This window comes from Mustelus asterias, chromosome 8 (assembly GCF_964213995.1).
Source record: "Mustelus asterias chromosome 8, sMusAst1.hap1.1, whole genome shotgun sequence".
Taxonomy (NCBI): domain Eukaryota; kingdom Metazoa; phylum Chordata; class Chondrichthyes; order Carcharhiniformes; family Triakidae; genus Mustelus; species Mustelus asterias.
In genome coordinates this window covers 28842064-28859583 of record NC_135808.1, presented here as the reverse complement: position 1 = coordinate 28859583, position 17520 = coordinate 28842064, and the positions used below count along the sequence as shown (strand labels likewise).

Here is a 17520-nt window from a genome sequence, read left to right as displayed (position 1 = left end):
AGAAACCGGAGCACCCGGAGGAAACCCACACAGACACGGGGAGAACGTGCAGACTCCACACAGACAGTGACCCAAGCCGGGTTCCTGGCGCTGTGAGGCAGCAGTGCTAACCAGTGGTAAATGGAGTTGAGATTCAAATCAGCTATGATCTAATTGAATGGCGGAGCCGGCTTACAATCAACTGCACGGGGCAGCTCGCATTTAAAAGATGGCTTCTATCCCAACTCCTTAAAAAGCAGCGAAAGTACCAGAGCAGAAATCAAAACTCCAGTAACTGAAAACCCTTTTCAGCACAAAAAAAGCAAACTGAGCTGGCCACGATAAGAATCTGTTTATTTTCTCCCATCTTTAAGCAGCTTAGAAACATTGCAGGGATGAAAGTAGCTGCCATCACCATAGCAACGTTAGCTAAGGCGGCTGCTGTTTTGAAAATTACTTCATATGGTCTGAGCTCAACCCTTTCCCGATCAGATAAACAGGTGACTTTCAGGAGAGAAGACTCCTCCCGGGGAAAGGGAGAGAGAGAGAGAGAGAAGGACGGAGAGAGGAATACAGAACAAATAATGAAAGGGCTGCAACCAGAATCAACGCCTCAGTCAGTGTTTGGGACAAAGTCATATCAGCCAATTTTCTCTGTTTGATGTCTGGGTACTGTGCTGGCCTTGCTTTGTGATCACCCGCGGCCAAGCAACAGGACTTAATGGGGCCGTGCACTCATAGAAACAGGCCATATAAAACAATTGGATGTTAAAGAGAACCTTGGGACCATTTACGGTCTGCATGTTGTCTTGTCCACAAATGGATGAACGTAACGTCTTGTTCTACTCACCCAGTGTCTGAGTTGTTTCCACAGAGTAAGGCATCCTTTTTACCCTCGACGTAATAGTGGTTTCCTAAATGGCAAGAAGATTAAGAATGGTATTAGTCTACAATATTATTTGTTAGCCAGTGAGCAGAAAGTGTCAAATAAACCTTTGGTTTGTTTGTTGGCCTCATATTAGGGCTGATAACACACGATGACATACATACATACACACAACAGGCTCTTCCCAGATATGTTGCTCAGGATTCTCTGGCCGTTCACGCCCGGCGGGATTCTCTGCTCCCGTCAGCAGCGCGCCCCGCCCACTGGTTTCCCGGTGAGGTGGGGTGGCTTCAGTGGGAATCTCCATTGACAGTGGTGGGACCAGAGGATTCCGCCACCCGCGAATGGCACCTTACCTTCCGCCGCTGAGAAACATGCGGCTGGGAGGGGGGAGAATCCCACTCATTATCAGACAGAATTTGACACTGAGCCACATAAGCTTAATCACATAGGTAGGATTTACGGAGTATATTAGAAAGAATAGAGGGGGGTGGAGAGGTGGATGTTGGGAATTCCGGAGCTGTGCAGCCTAGGCAGCTGAAGGTTGCAGCCAGTCTATGATTCTATTGAACCAATCATGTGTCATTCCCAGATCTTTTACAATCTACTCTATCACAGACTCTGCCCCATCTATTTATGCTCCTGTGGGCAAATGCTGCCCTCTGATCACCAAAAACACTCAAGCAGAGTTTCTCCAACTCGCTGCCGGGGGAGGCAGTGGAAGCGGATATGATAGTGAATTTTAAGGGGCGTCTTGACCAATACATGAAGGGGATGGGAATAGAGAGGGATGGTCCCCGGAAGGATAGGGGGTTTTAGTTCAGTCGGGCAGCATGGTCGGTGCAGGCTTGGAGGGCCGAAGGGCCTGTTCCTGTGCTGCAATTTTCTTTGTTCGATCTCCAAACGAGACAATTATTCACCCCCTTACCCCAAAAGTATGTTGGTAAAAGGAGCCTGCCGGTCCCTCAGGGGCGGCACGGTAGCACAGTGGTTAGCACTGCTGCTTCACAGCTCCAAGGACCTGGGTTCGAATCCCGGCTCGGGTCGCTGTCTGTGTGGAGTTTGCACATTCTCCCTGTGTCTGCGTGGGTTTCCTCCGGGTGCTCCGGTTTCCTCCCACAGTCCAAAGATGTGCGGGCTAGGTTGATTGGCCATTCTAAATTGCCCCTTAGTGTCCCGGGATACATAGGTTAGAGTGGTTAGTGGGTAAAATATGTAGGGATATGTGGATAGGGCCTGGGTGGGATTGTGGTTGGTGCAGACTCGATGGGCCGAATGGCCTTTTTCTGCACTGTAGGATTCTATGATTCTACAATTGAAGTGTTTCTACTAACCCAGAGTTGGGGCATTCGTTATTCCACTGTAGCAAGTGAGAGGCGAACAGGAAACTTGCTGGAATTGTAAAGACCCACTGGTTTGCGAGCAGCGGCCAGCCCCACTCTTCCTTGCCCAGTCTGCATGTTACTCCAGTCCCACCTCATGTAGTTAAATATCCACAGGATAAGCAGTAAACCCTGCCCTGATAAGGGGCAAACTGTCAAAACACATCCACCATCTTGAGCTCCTGTCCCCCCCCCCGCCCCCCCCCCCCCACCACCCCCCCCCCCCCCGCCCCCCGGCCCTGTCCCTCGCCAGGCGAAAAAACAGCTACAGGAGAAAACTGTGAGTGAGTGAGAAGGATAGTGGAATAATAACGTCACATTATTGGCTCAGTAGAGATTCAATGATAACTAACTTCGTTAGAACAAGAGGTCACAGGTATCGGTTGAGAGGCGGTAGGTTTAAAACTGAGATGAGGAGGAACTACTTCCCACGAAGGATGGTGAATTTGTGAAACTCGCTGCCCCAGAGCGCGGTGGAGTCCGAATCATTGAATGTTTTCAAGAAGGAGATAGATATATTTCTAATAACATAGAGATATGGGGAAGAGATGGGAAGGTGGATTTGAGAACAGGGAGAGATCAGCCATGATCATAGAAACCCTACAGTGCAGGAGGAGGCCATTCGGCCCATCGAGTCTGCACCGACAATAATCCCACTCAGGCTCCATCCTTGCAACCCCACATGACCACCCTGCCAAACCCCCCGACATTAAGGGGCAATTTATCATGGCCAATCCACCTAACTTGCACATCTGTGGACTGTGGAAGGAAACCGGAGCACTGGAGAAAACCCACGCAGATATGGGGAGAACGTGCAGACTCCACACAGACAGTGACCCAAGGCCAGAATTGAATCCAGGTTAAACAGCACACGCTAGGCCCTCTTGTAGTTATGAAGCAAGTTAGTGAAATTCCTCAAATACCCTGGAAGCTATTGTAGGAAAGATTTGAAGTTACATTAACTTGCTATGTAAGTTGCTGCCTCACAGCTGTAAGGCAGCAATGCTAGCCACTGTGCCAGCGTGCTGCTCCAATCTGATCTAATTCAATGGCGGAGCAGGCTCAAAGGGCTGAATTTGCCTACTTCTGCTCCTAATTCTTACTTGCTACGTAACTTCAAATCTTTCCTACAATAGCTTCCAGGGTATTCGAGGAATTTCACTAACTTGCTTCATAACTACAGGAGGGCCTAGCGTGTGCTGTTTAACCTCAGTCCTATCCACAGTTTTCCTTTCTCAGTCAGAACGATGTCTTTGACAGGTTCAATGTGCGTTGAACTGATACACAACCACCTGTACTCTCACCTCCAACATTTGATAGGCTATCACTGGAGGACTGGTTGTGAAGGCCATACGCAATTTGCCCTTGAACATAAAGGCTCTTATTAAGGAAAATCCTGATGGGATTGACAGTATTTGACAATATTGGGATAATCACAATATTGTGATATCTTTCCACATGAAGCATGTCAGACATGATCAGCTCTGGAAACAGATTAGAGGCATTTTGATAAAGCTCCAATTTAATCCATAATCCATTTGATTTATCATCCAGCTTTACTGATGGATGAGGTTGCATCATCTGCTGCCAGTCCAAGTGGATCAGTGCATTTCATTTTATATTCTGATTAAAGTAGCATTCTTCTGCAATTATTCAGCTGAAATCAATGGTGTTTGGCAAGCTGGACTGCTCCTCGCTAATTAAGAAGAATTACTGTGATGCAATTTGCCTTTTAATGACCTGTACATGGGAAGTTAGTTGGCTTGTTAGGATTTCCATATTTCCATTATTGATCTTGCTGGTCCTGAATCCAAATCAACTACCTTTTTCCTTCACGCACATACATTCACAAGTAGGCTTCCATTAACAATGCAATGAAGCTACTGTGAAAATCCTCCAGTCGCCACACTCAGGCACCTGTTCGGGTACACCGAGGGAGAATTTAGCACGGCCAATGCATCTAACCAGCACATTTTTCAGACTGTGGGAGGAAACCAGAGCACACAGACACAGGGGGGGGACCCACGTCGGGAATTGAACGCGGGTCCTTAGCACTCTGAGTCAGGAGTGCTAACCACTGTGCCACCGATCCTTTTGCTGAAGGGCTAGGTGGAAATAACACAAGAACTTCCAGCTAAGAGCGAAATAAGCTAAACGTTTCTGCAAACAAAGCTTCTTTTTTCATTTTTCTCCTCTGGCCACTTCCACCCTTAAATGTTGACTCATTTTCAAGGTACAATTGGATAGGTGATGGGTAATGCGGTTAAATGATCAAATCCTGTGTAGCAAGTTAAGACACCAATTGTTGATGCCACTCATTACAGGAGGCCTGTCAGAGTCACCAACTCACCTGGAGTGGTCAGGAGATTAATCTTTCCTTCCTGAGAGCAGCTCCAAGAAATTTTATTTTTTATTCGTTCAAGGGACAACAATTTATTGTCCATCCCTAATTGCTCTTGAGGGGGCAGTGAAGATTCCATCACATTGCTGTGGCTCTGGAGGCACATGTCTGCCAGACCAGGTAAGGACGGCAGATTTCCTTCCCTAAAGGGTATTAGCGAACCAGATGGGTTTTTCCTGACAATGATTTCATGGTCATCATTAGACTTTTAATTCCAGATTTGTATTGAAGTCAAATTTCACCATCTGTAGTGGTGGGATTCGAACGCACGTCCCTGGAACATTACCCTGAGTCTCTGGATTACTAGTCCAGTGACAATACAACGACGCCAGGAGGGGAGTCCATGGTGTCCTCACTGGGAGTCCAGAACAATTGTGTGTTTTCTTCCTTTTCTTTGAACAGTGGGGCGGCACGGTAGCACAGTGGTTAGCACTGCTGCTTCACAGCTCCAGGGACCTGGGTTCGATTCCCGGCTTGGGTCGCTGTCTGTGTGGAGTTTGCACATTCTCCTTGTGTCTGCGTGGGTTTCCTCCGGGTGCTCCGGTTTCCTCCCACAGTCCAAAGATGTGCGGGTTAGGTTGATTGGCCGTGCAAAAAAAATTGCCCTTAGTGTCCTGAGATGTGTAGGTTAGTGGGATTAATGGGTAAAATATGTACGGATATGGGGGTAGGGCCTGGGTGGGATTGTGGTCGGTGCAGACTCGATGGGCTGAATGGCCTCCTTCTGTACTGTAGGGTTTCTATGAGTTTTGTTTCTGATTTTTAAAAATCATGAAGATTCCTTGACAAATACATGAATAGGTTGGGAATAGAGGGAATTGGTCCCTGGAAGAGTAGCGGGTTCTAGTTCAGTCAGATACCATGTAGTCGGTGCAGGCTCGGAGGGCCGAAGGGCTTGTTCCTGTGCTGTAATTTTCTTTGTTCTTATTTGGCAACACCCTGGATATGTTCTCTCTAAACTCTACTTTCTATTACATCCAAAGATCCTTCAACAGCACCTTCCAAACCCACAACCACTTCCATCTAGAAGGACAAGGGCAGCAGATACATGGGAATACCACCACCTATTATATTATTGTATTATTAAACTAGAAAGAGTGCAGAAAAGATTTACTAGGATGCTACCGGGACTTGATGGTTTGAGTTATCAGGAGAGGCTGGATAGACTGGGACTTTTTTCTCTGGAGCGTAGGAGGCTTAGGGGTGATCTTATAGAGGTCTATAAAATAATGAGGGGCATAGATCAGCTAGATAGTCAATATCTTTTCCCAAAGGTAGGGGAGTCGAAAACTAGAGGGCATAGGTTTAAGGTGAGAGGGGAGAGATACAAAAGCTTCAGAGGGACAATTTTTTCACACAGAGGGTGGTGAATGTCTGGAACAAGTTGCCAGAGGTAGTAGTAGAGGCAGGTGCAATTTTGTCTTTTAAAAAGGGTTTGGACAGTTACATGGGTACGATGGGTATAGAGGGATATGGGCCAAACGTGGGCAATTGGGACTAGCTTCGTGGTTAAAAACAAAGGGGCGGCATGGACAAGTTGGGCCGAAGGGCCTGTTTCCAAGCTGTAAACCTCAATGACTCTATGACTGTATGACCACCTGCAAGTTCCCCTACAAGCCACTCACTATCCTGACTTGGAAATATATCGCCGTTCCTTTGCAGTCACTGGGTCAAAATCCTGGAATTCCCTCCCTGACCACATTGTGGGTCAACCCACAGCACGTGGACTGCAGCGAATCAAGAATGCTTCTCAAGGGCAACTCGGGATGGATAATAAATGCTGGCCAGCCAGTGACGCCCATGTCCCATGATTGAATAAAAAACAATGCTCACTTAAGCGAGCCTCTCAAATTCTGTTTATGTATTTATTGTCACAGGCAGGCTTGCATTAACACTGCAATGAAGTTACTGTGAAAATCCCCTGGTCACCACAGTCCGGCACCTGTTTGGGTACACTGAGGGAGAATCTAGTATGGCCAATGCACCCAACCCCACGTCTTTCAGACTGTGTGAGGAAACGGGAGCACCTGGAGGAAACCCATGCAGACACGGGGAGGACTTGCAGACTCCGCACAGACAGTCACCCAAGCCGGGAATTGAACCTGGGACCCTGGCTCTGTGAGGCAGCAGTGCTAACCACTGTGCCACCGGTGCTGCCCTGAGATTCTAACAACATTCTTGCAACTCTCCTCTCAACCCCCTCCGCAATCAATGGCTTTTTGAACGTAGTAAGAGTTTTAACAACACCAGGTTAAAGTCCAACAGGTTTATTTGGTAGCAAATACTGTTAGCCGACGAAAGCTAATGGTATTTGCTACCAAATAAACCTGTTGGACTTTAACCTGGTGTTGTTAAAACTCTTACTGTGTTTACCCCAGTCCAACGCCGGCATCTCCTCATTTTTGGACGTACACAGCCTAACACAAAATAATCAGAAAACGTCTAAAGGACAAGTAAATAAATCTATGATGGTTCGTTAGAAGGATAAGTTCAGTGGGCAGATGGCCTTTGCTTGTACTGTGATTCCTTGGACTCTTGTACCAGGAACACACATATGCACTTGAAAGATAACGGGGGAGGGAACACAGGGAAACAGAGTACAGAGAACATATGCCACTTATTGCAGCTTTATTACCTGCTGGGTGCTGCAAGAAAACCTCGGTCAATATGAAATTTAATTTCAGTCAAGCATCCTGTTTGCTTTAGCAATATCAACATTTGGATGAAGTAACCAGGTAATCCATATGCTGTGTGCCCATGAGGAAGAGGTGGGCGTGGAGGTGGGAGAGGTAATCAGAATGTGGGAAGTTCTTTTCTGTTCATCTATGGCAAGAATTGATCAGAAGCAATTCTGATGGCCTCAGTATTTAGCTTTACCTGTTTGTAAACCCAGATACCTGTGACGTCCCCCAGTCGCTATGGTTTTATTCGTGTGGAGAGGGCGGCACAGTGGTTAGCACTGCAGCCTCACACTGCCAGGGACCTGGGTTCGATTCCCGGCTTGGGTCACTGTCTGTGCGGAGTCTGCACATTCTCTCCGGGTGCTCCGGTTTCCTCCCACAGTCCAAAGATGTGCAGTTTAAGTGGATTGGCCATACTAAATTGCCCTCAGTGTCCCAAGATGTGTAGGTTAGATGGGATTAGCAGTGGTAAATGTGTGGAGTTACAGGGATAGGGTGGAGGAATAAGATACTCTGTCAGAGAGTCAGTGCAGGCTCGATGGGCCGAAGGGCCTCTTTTGCACTGTCGACTCTCTATGATTTGGTGGATTTGGGGCTTAACGGGGGATTCCAGAGTCAACAACGGAAATTTCTGTTTAACAGCTTGAGGGAAGTTTGGCAAAACTCTCTCACCAACAGTACAGCTGGTAAGGGCCACAGTTCTGATATTCTGTGCCCATGTGATAGATTTTATGGGGATGATGCTGAGGCTTTTGCAATGTGACATTTAAACGCCTTTGACAGAGCAAATGTCCCAAAGTGCTCCCCACAGGAGTGTTGCTAGGCGTAATTTCTGGAACTAAGTGTGCTTATTTGGGGGTGATGTTCGGAAACTGTCATGTGACAATCATCTGGCAGGATTTTGATATCTGGAATTAAGAATCTACTGATGACCAGTGTCGATTGTTGTAAAAACCCATCTGGTTCACTAATGTCCTTTAGGGAAGGAAATCTGCCATCCTTACCCAGTCTGGCCAATATGTGACTCCAGAGCCACAGCCATGTGGCGACTCTCAACTGCCCTCGGGCAACTAGGGATGGGCAATAAATGCTGGCCAGCCAGCGATGCCCATGTCCCACAAATGAATAAATAAAAATTGACACTGAGCCACATAAGGTAATATCAGAAATGGGTGATTAAAAAGTTGGGTTCAAGGAGTAGGTTTCTAAGGAGTGCCTTAAAGGAGGTAGGAGAGGTGCTGAGGCGGAGGGGGTAAGACGTGTATTGTGGAGTTTAGGGTCTACATTGCTGAAAGTACAGCCACAAATGGCGGAATGAGGGAGGATCAAGAGGCCAGAATTGGAGGAATGCAGAGATCTCGGATGGTTGTGGAACTGGAGATCACAGAGACAGGAGGGACAAGTCAACAGAGGCATTTGAAAACAAGAATGAGAATTTCCCTCATTCCGCCATTTGTGGCCGTACTTTCAGCTACGTAGACGCTAAACTCCACAATAGACGCCTTACCCCCTCCGCCTCAGCACCCACCCTGTACGAGACCCATCAATAATGCAGGAACTTACAGAAGTTACTCCATGAAAGCAACACAAATCATTTCAGAGTCACGATATCATTAGTACGCCTGCAATCCTTATTAACAGACTTGAAGGGCCGAATGGCCTACCCCTGCTTCTATTTTCTATGTTTCTATGTTTAGTCCTGTTCAGCATGAGAGGAACCGCAGGTTCAAATACTTGTGCCGGAATTTTACCATCCCGCCCGTCACGGGAATCGGGGTGGACCATGGAAAGGTCTGCTGACCCCGGGTGGGATTTTATGGTTTTGGGACAAGCGAGGTCGTAAAATCCTGCACTGGGTGGTGCAAAGCTAACATTTGTGGGATTGTGACTGAACACCTCTAAGTCAGAATCCAGTCTAAAAGTGGAGTAGGCGGCTGGAGAGTTGGAAGCAACAGCTCTGGACTGCAAACTGGAGTACGGCAGTAGTTTGAGAGGACAGAGGGAGTAGAAAGAATTTTTTTCCCAAATAATGATCCAGTATTTACAACAGCTTTGCAACGGGGGAAGGCGGTACTGGAGCTTAAGGAGCTACGCACTATCTGAGGAAAATAGATGGGAAAGGGAAGTGGATGAGTAGCTGGAAGTTTATCGGTATGGTAAACATGGGTAAGGCATAGTGTTAAGTGGGTTTGATTTAATGTTTCTGGGTGAGGAAGGGTAAAAATTATAGTTAGGTTCATGCTGAGCAGTGTATGTCTGTGTGGGGGTGTACTTAATTTGAACTGTCCTATTGTGCTCAGAGGGGGTTATGGTGTGAAAAGTAAAGTAAAGTTTATTTATTAGCTACAAGTGAGGCTTACATTAACACTGCAATAAAGTTACTGTGAAATTCCCCTAGTCACCACATTCCAGCGCTTGTTGGGGTCAATGCACCCTAACCAGCAGGTCTTTCAGCCTGTGGGAGGAAACCGGAGCACCCAGAGGAAACCCATGGGGAGAACGTGCAAACTCCACACAGACACTGACCCAAGCCAGGCATCGAACCCAAGTCCCTGACGCTGTGAAGCAGCAGTGCTAACCACTGTGCCACCTTGCCGCCCGTAGGTTAGCTAGCAGGAGCATGTGACCATTACTTAGAAACTGGGGGTCTCTCTAAAGCAGAAAGGCTTTTGAGCTTCGTTTCAGCTGAATTTGTTTGCAGTTGAAGATAGGACAGCGGCGAGTGAACATCTCTCAATTCTGCCAGGAAAGACAATGTGGACAGGAGAAAGGAGGCTGCAAAAAGGCAGATTTCCCAAAAGAACCAAATACAGTCCAGTTATCCAAAGAAGTAGGACGGAAAGAATGTCTCAGGAAGACTGAAGTTAAGAGAACAACGATCAAGATATTGTGCAGAACAATTCAAGGGAGAAGCAGGCAAAGTGCTATGAGTCATAGTATAGAGGTTTACAGTATGGAAACAGGCCCTTCGGCCCAACTTGTCCATGCCGCCCCTTTTTTTAACCCCTTAGCGAGTCTTAACCCCTAAGCTAGTCAAAGAGTGAAAGAGACAGCTGTAGTTAACAGATTTAAAGTGGGAAAGCAGACTCCGGAGGTAAATCAAAAGTTTGATGCCATCTTCATATCATTTTGGAATCGATCGTTAAAGCAATTGTTATAATTGGTGCAACAAGTAAGACAAAGAAATCCGGAAAGGGGAATTATAAAACCTGGATGCTGGATTCCTTGTTAAAAGTGGAGCAGGAGTTTTGTTTGAAAGAGTACTTTGGAAAACCTGGACTAGATTTTGGAATGCAAACCGCTGATGGAATGCATTGGTGTGAAAGAAGATTTTTAGTGTGTGTATATTTGGGAATGGAGTTTGGAAACTTTCATGTGATAATCATCTGGCGGGACTTTGAAGAAAAATTCACAGACATTCATTTGGTTTCAGAATGGAGAGTGTATCTGACCACAGCCAACTCGTGTTTTTAAAGGGACTTTGTGTTACAAAGACCATTGTAGCTTAAAATATACTTTGTAATCCATGTTAACCTTAAATTCGTGTGTATTTGTGAAGCTGAGAGGGAGTAAAGGAATATTGTATCATAATCCAACTTTTCATGTGGAATAAATTTTCTTCTTGTTGTTAAAACTAATTAGTGATGACTCTATTCCTCCACATTTTCTAAAAAGAAAATACATGTTACGGGCTGGAATTCTCCAACCTCATCAGCAGCTGGGATTCTCCAGCCCCGCTGCAGTGTGGAGATTTGGCCGAGTGCCAAATTCTTCATTCTCGTCGGCAGCGGGGTGTGCAAGGCCAGAGAATTCCAGCCATGGCCTTTTGAGCCAAGGCCACATTCTGGGATCTTTCCTGCCCAGTTGTAACACCAACTGGGATCATAACATAGAGCTGCTGAAGGATTTTTGAGTATAGATTAAGCAGTATGCGATCTCAGGCTTACCTTTATTATTAATGAATTCTTCAAACGTACAATTCCACGGCCAGGTAAAATTCCCTGTTTCGTTCAGCATGACATTGTCAACTATTCGCCAATCGCGCACACATTTCTGACGCAAGTTCCCCATGAATAGCTGAAGACCAATGAGGGCAAAGACACTTAAGCAGAACACGGTCAGAATCAAGACGTCGGCGAGCTTCCTCACGGATTGTATCAATGCACCTACAATGGTTTTTAGGCCTGCAAAGAAATATTGGAACAATTAGCTTGTTAGGGACAGAACATCGTCAATGCCATGATATCAGGACATTTGCTAAAGGTGATTGATGATGCTTCCATTGTCTGATCATCCAGAGTTTAAACTTTGAGAAAGATGCGACTGAACAACGTCCATTTGATTTACATTGAATTTAGAGTATCGATACTGGGCATTCAGCCCAAGTGGTCCACATTCGAAAACCTCCTCCAACTGTAACCCTATCAATCTCAACCCTATTCCTTTTTCCCTCATGTGTTTGTGTAGATTGCCCTTAACTGCATCGATGTCATTGCCTCATCCAATTCATGTGTTAGTGTATTCCACATTCTCGCCACTCGCTGAATAATATTGGGAGTCCATATCAACCATATAACCGGAGAAACTAGAAGCAGGAGGAGGCCATTTGGCCCTTCGAGCCTGCTCCGCCATTCATTTTGATCACGGCTGATCATCAAATTCAATATCTTGACTCCCCCCTCTTCCCCCAATATCCATTGATCACTTTAGCCCCAAGAGCTATATCTAATTTCTTCTTGAACTAAAGAAATGGAAACTGGATTCTCTCTAAGGATCTTCTTTAGGGGCGGCATGGTGGCACCCTGGTTAGCACTGCTGATTCACAGCGCCAGTATCCCGGGTTCGATTCCCGGCTCGGGTCACTGTCTGTCGGAGTCTGCACATTCTCCCCGTGTCTGCGTGGGTTTCCTCCGGGTGCTCCGGTTTCCTCCCACAGTCCAAAGATGTGTGGGTTAGATGGATTGGCCATGCTAAATTGCCCTTTAGCGTCAGGGGGATTAGCAGGGTAAATATATGGGGTTACGGGGTTAGGGCCTGGGTGGGATAGTTGCCGGTGCAGACTCAATGGGCCGAATGGCCTCCTTCTGCACTGTAGGGATTCTATGATTAATTTCTTAAAACCTTTATTAGAGGCAGAATCAAGTAACCGATTGAATCCTTGGCCGGAATTTTACTGTTCCGCCCGTGACGGGAATCGGAGCGGGCGAGGGGCGGACCAGGGAAAGGTCCTTTGACCCTGGGCGGGATCTTATGGTTTTGGGATGAGTGAGGTTGTAAAATCCCACCACTTGTTCCATCAACATTACCCATAATATTCTAATGGTGGTCTTTCATATGATTTATCCTTCTCCAGGATGACCGAGGAAGGTAATTTGGGAACCAAGGCCTTCCATTGCATTGTTCTGTGATTATTTTTGGCAAAGTGCTTCCATGGTTTCCCTTTGCCTTCTGCAGTATGTCTGACCGGGAAACTCTCCCACTCTTACTGCCTACCATCAGGTACTTTGGAAAGATTGTCGGGCTGATAATCAACAGTTTGGCCACATTATGAATATCTGTTCTGTGACCATCCAGTTCTGGAGTGGAACTTGAACCCTGGAGGTAGGGACCGCTGCTACGACTGCAACACGGGTCCTTCCCCTGTGGGTTATACAGGAGTAAAACAATGTTTTGATATTCAATTATACAGCCAGGGATGCAGCTCGGTGATGTTTGACGAATACTTAGGTGGATTGGCCATACTAAATTGCCCCTTGGTGTCCAAAGATGTTTTGGTTATGGGATTAGCTGGGTAAATGCGTGGGGTTACGGGCATAGGGTGGGGTGGGGTGTGGGCCTGGGTAACGTGCTCTGTTTGAAAGTCAGTGCAGACTTGATGGTCCAAATGGCCTCGTTCTGCACTGTAGGGATTCTATGAAATCTCCACATGCCAGTTTCACAATGACAAAGAAATGTTCTATCAACAATCAATAAAAATGCATCCACCATTAATAGCAATGTTTTATATTACTTTACAATTAATTATGGTCTAATCTGTCTGCCGTTCCTTAGTCTAGCTACTGAATTGGCTCAGATCCCTTTGCATGCTGCCAAAAGGAGGATCGCAACAGACACCTCCAGACGCTGAAAGATGCCCTCATAAGAACAGGATATGGCGCTCGACTCATTGATCAACAGTTCCGACGCGCCACAGGGAAAAACCGCACCGACCTCCTCAGAAGACAAACACGGGACACGGTGGACAGAGTACCCTTCGTCGTCCAGTACTTCCCCGGAGCGGAGAAGCTACGGCATCTCCTCCGGAGCCTTCAACATGTCATTGATGAAGACGAACATCTCGCCAAGGCCATCCCCACACCCCCACTTTTTGCCTTCAAACAACCACGCAACCTCAAACAGACCATTGTCCGCAGCAAACTACCCAGCCTTCAGGAGAACAGTGACCACGACATCACACAACCCTGCCACAGCAACCTCTGCAAGACGTGCCGGATCATCAACACGGATGCCATCATCTCACGTGAGAACACCATCTACCAGGTACACGGTACCTACTCTTGGAACTCGGCCAACGTTGTCTACCTGATACGCTGCAAGAAAGGATGTCCCGAGGCATGGTACATTGGGGAAACCATGCAGACGCTACGACAACGGATGAATGAACACCGCTCGACAATCACCAGGCAAGACTGTTCTCTTCCTGTGGGGGAGCACTTCAGCAGTCACGGGCATTCAGCCTTGGAGCTTCAGGTAAGCGTTCTCCAAGGCGGCCTTCACGACACACGACAGCGCAGAGTCACTGAGCAGAAACTGATAGCCAAGTTCCGCACACATGAGGACGGTCTAAACCGGGATGTTGGATTTATGTCACATTATCAGTAACCCCCACAGCTTGCCTCCTGTACTTGCACAATTTCACAAGCTGTACTGTCTGGAGACAATACACATCTCTTTAACCTGTGTTGAATGCTCCCTCCACCCACATTGTCTGTACATTTAAGACCTGGCTGGCTGTAGAGATTTGCATTCTAATCAGTATTCTGTAATTTGATTTCTGTGTCTATGCCCTGTTTGAGAACAGAGACCACTCCATCTGACGAAGGAGCATTGCTCCGAATGCTTATGGCTTTTGCTACCAAATAAACCTGTTGGACTTTAACCTGGTGTTGTGAGACTTCTTACTGTGAATTCCCCCGAACTCAGGGGAGTAGACATCTACCTGGAAGATAAGCATTACCTCCATGGAGTGGAGGAAGGAAGTTCTTGCGATAGGGGAGGAGAATGGCACAGTCCTTACAGAACCTCCTGGATAGCGTTTGAGGACTCTGGGTCTGTACTCGATGGAGTTTAAAAGGATGAGGGGAATCTCATTGAAACTTACAGAATACTGAAAGGCCTGGATAGAGCGGACTTGGTGTTTCCATTAGTGGGAGATTCAAAGATCTGAGGGCACAGCCTCAGAGTAAAGGGACGACCTTTTAGATCTGAGATGAGGAGGAATTTCTTCACCCAGAGGGTAGTGAGTCTGTGGAATTCATTGCCACAGAAGGCTGTGGGGGGGGGGGGGGGGCATTGAGTGTATTTAAGACAGAGATAGATAGATTAGTGATTGGTAAGGGGATCAAAGGTTACAGGGAAAAGGCAGGAGAATGGGGTTGAGAAATTTATGAGCCATGATTGAATGGCAGAGCAGAGATGATGGGCTGAATGGCTTAATTCTACTCCCATATCTTACGGTTTTTTTAAGGAAAAATTCTATATCTGTGCAAATGAAAGCTAGATTCTGGTGCTGAAGTGTTACCCATGTGTAGCGATTGTCGCTTTAAGGACAATACAGCAGAGTAAGGGTCACCTGGCCTGGGTGGCCAATCGGGGCTCAGAGTGGAGGTGTTCTCCTCGGGAGAGGTACTTTAGCATTAGCTGCAAACAGGCTGCTGCCTCTTGAAGATCACAGTAAATAAGTGCCTTTTTGTTCACTAATAAAGTCTGTGTAAGTGCATTATTACAACTGTGACTGGGGTCGCAAGGCTGGGCTTGGCAGTCCCAATCCACAGAATTGAGCACAAACATCGAGACTGGCAGTTCAGTGCAATGCCAGCAGGTGTGCTGCACTGTCAGATGTGCCGCCTCTCTGACGAAGCTGCAAACCAAGACCCTGTCTGCCCTCCCAGGTGGAGATTAATTCCTTTAACACCATTCAGAGGGAGGGCACGGTGTTCTGGGACAATACTCGACCAATATCACTAAAACAGCTTCTCTGGTGATCATCACATTGCTGTTGGTGGAAGTTTGATGTTTATCAATTAGTTCTTGCATTTCCTGCATTACAGTAGCGACTACTCTTCAAAATACTTAATTCACTGTAAGATGCCAATGGGGCGGCGATGGCCTAGTGGCATTATTGCTAGAATAATCCAGAAACTCAGCTAATGCTCTGGGGACCCAGGTTCGAATCCCGCCACCCGCAGTGGTCGAATTTGAATTCAATAAAAAATATACGGAATTAAGGATCTACTGATGACCATGAAACTGTTGTTGATTGTCGGAAAAACCCATCTGGTTCACTAATGTCCTTTAGGGAAGGAAATCTGCCGTCCTTACCTGGTTTGGACTACATGTGACTCCAGAGCCACAGCAATGTGGTTGACTCTGCTGAATAAGGGCAACTAGGGATGGGCAATAAATGCTGACCAGCCAGCGATGCCCATGCCCCACAAATGAATAAAAAAAACGTTAAGGTAACCTGCGATCATGACAGTTCCTATAGTAATGCAAATTCCTTCCTGAAGCAGGATTTCCTTACTCCATTCCCCTGCCAGGTAATGATTAAAATCCAGGGCTAAGAATTTACCTTATTCAGAGAAAACAGTTGTAAAGGTAGGCATGGACGTAGGAATTAACGTAGTTGTTGTCGGAAAAGTATGTTGAAGGATAAAATCATATAGCAAGGAGCGAACGGGTGATTGTGCTATGATTGCAAAGGAAAGGGAGACGGCTTCTGAGATAGCTGGACATGGGCGCAATAGGCATATTAAAATTTGAAGTTGAGATATGCTTCCAATGGTGCATTTTTTAATTTCATTTTGAGAAGCTGAATTGCTAAAATCTCTGTGAAAATTGGTGAAGAGAATTGAAGACTTGACTTTACAAATCCCCCAATGTATATTAGAAATAGATTTGCACCCAATGACAATGGATAACGAGCAACATATTTCCAAGATAAGATGGTCAGTGGTGGAGGGGGACATCCAGGCAAAAGTGTGCCAATATATTTTCTGTCCCTGAATTTTAGACGATATTTGACGTAGCTTTGTAAGCAACACTGTCAGAACTTGGGTAATGTCGGCCCGGGCATATTGTAGATGTTACTCACTTCTGCTGAGGTGCGTCGGTGGTGGAATGAGAAACTGTTTCTGCATGAAATGCAATGCAACTGGCCTTCTTTATCTGGAAAGGTGTGAAGTTTTTCGACTGCTTTGGTTCTTCATTCGTCCAAATAAAGGTTGATAATTGCATCAAACTCCTGGCTTGTGCCCAGTGGATTCCAGGCAGGCTTTCAGATGTCAGCTGATGTGTTACTCTCTGCAGGATGTTTAGCATCTAACATGCTATTGTAGCACAAGTAGTTGGATGGTTAGTCCAGTTCATATTCTTGTCAATGCTGACGCGCAGGAAGTCGGTATTGGGAGAATTAACAAGATTAATATATTTCATTGTGGAAGAGTTAATGCAAGGAAACAGAAAATATGTATACATATGAACAGAATGTGTCAAAGTGAATGATGTTGATATGCCTCCCATGTTCTTGTTTTGAAGGTTCAACTAGAATCTTGCTGAAAATCTGAACTCTGGTCTCAAGAATCCGTCCAAAACCTCCCATGTTATAATTGTTTACGTGATAAATTGCCGACCGATTGTCTACATTGTTCAATATTCTATGTTCTATTAATGTCTATTACGACCGTCGTTCAATGCAGTCCCTAATTTGGTTTTATCTGCAAACTTCTATGCGTTAATTGAGGCTGTGCTGAAAATCGAAACATAGCCTTTTAACTGGATAGATGTGATCCTTCTTTGTTACAGTACATTATATTCACCTGGATGTATTGGGCCTGCCAAATCATCTTTATGCTGGGTGCGGTGATGTGCTGGTATGTTGCTACACGTCTGTGAATCATGACCTGAAGGAAG

At 46.2% G+C, this 17520-nt stretch overlaps 1 protein-coding gene across 1 annotated transcript in view; it reads right to left on the bottom strand.

The window, feature by feature from the left end:
• LOC144497697 (sodium channel protein type 1 subunit alpha-like) overlaps positions 1 to 17520 on the bottom strand; it is a 139537-nt gene that overhangs the window by 92216 nt on the left and 29801 nt on the right. Inside the window, exons 4-6 of the mRNA XM_078219140.1 lie at positions 12816 to 12969; positions 11277 to 11513; positions 830 to 893 (exon numbers count right to left, since the gene is read on the bottom strand). Of these exons, the coding sequence (XP_078075266.1) occupies positions 830 to 893; positions 11277 to 11513; positions 12816 to 12969 (455 nt within the window). The remainder of the gene's footprint in view (positions 1 to 829; positions 894 to 11276; positions 11514 to 12815; positions 12970 to 17520) is intronic.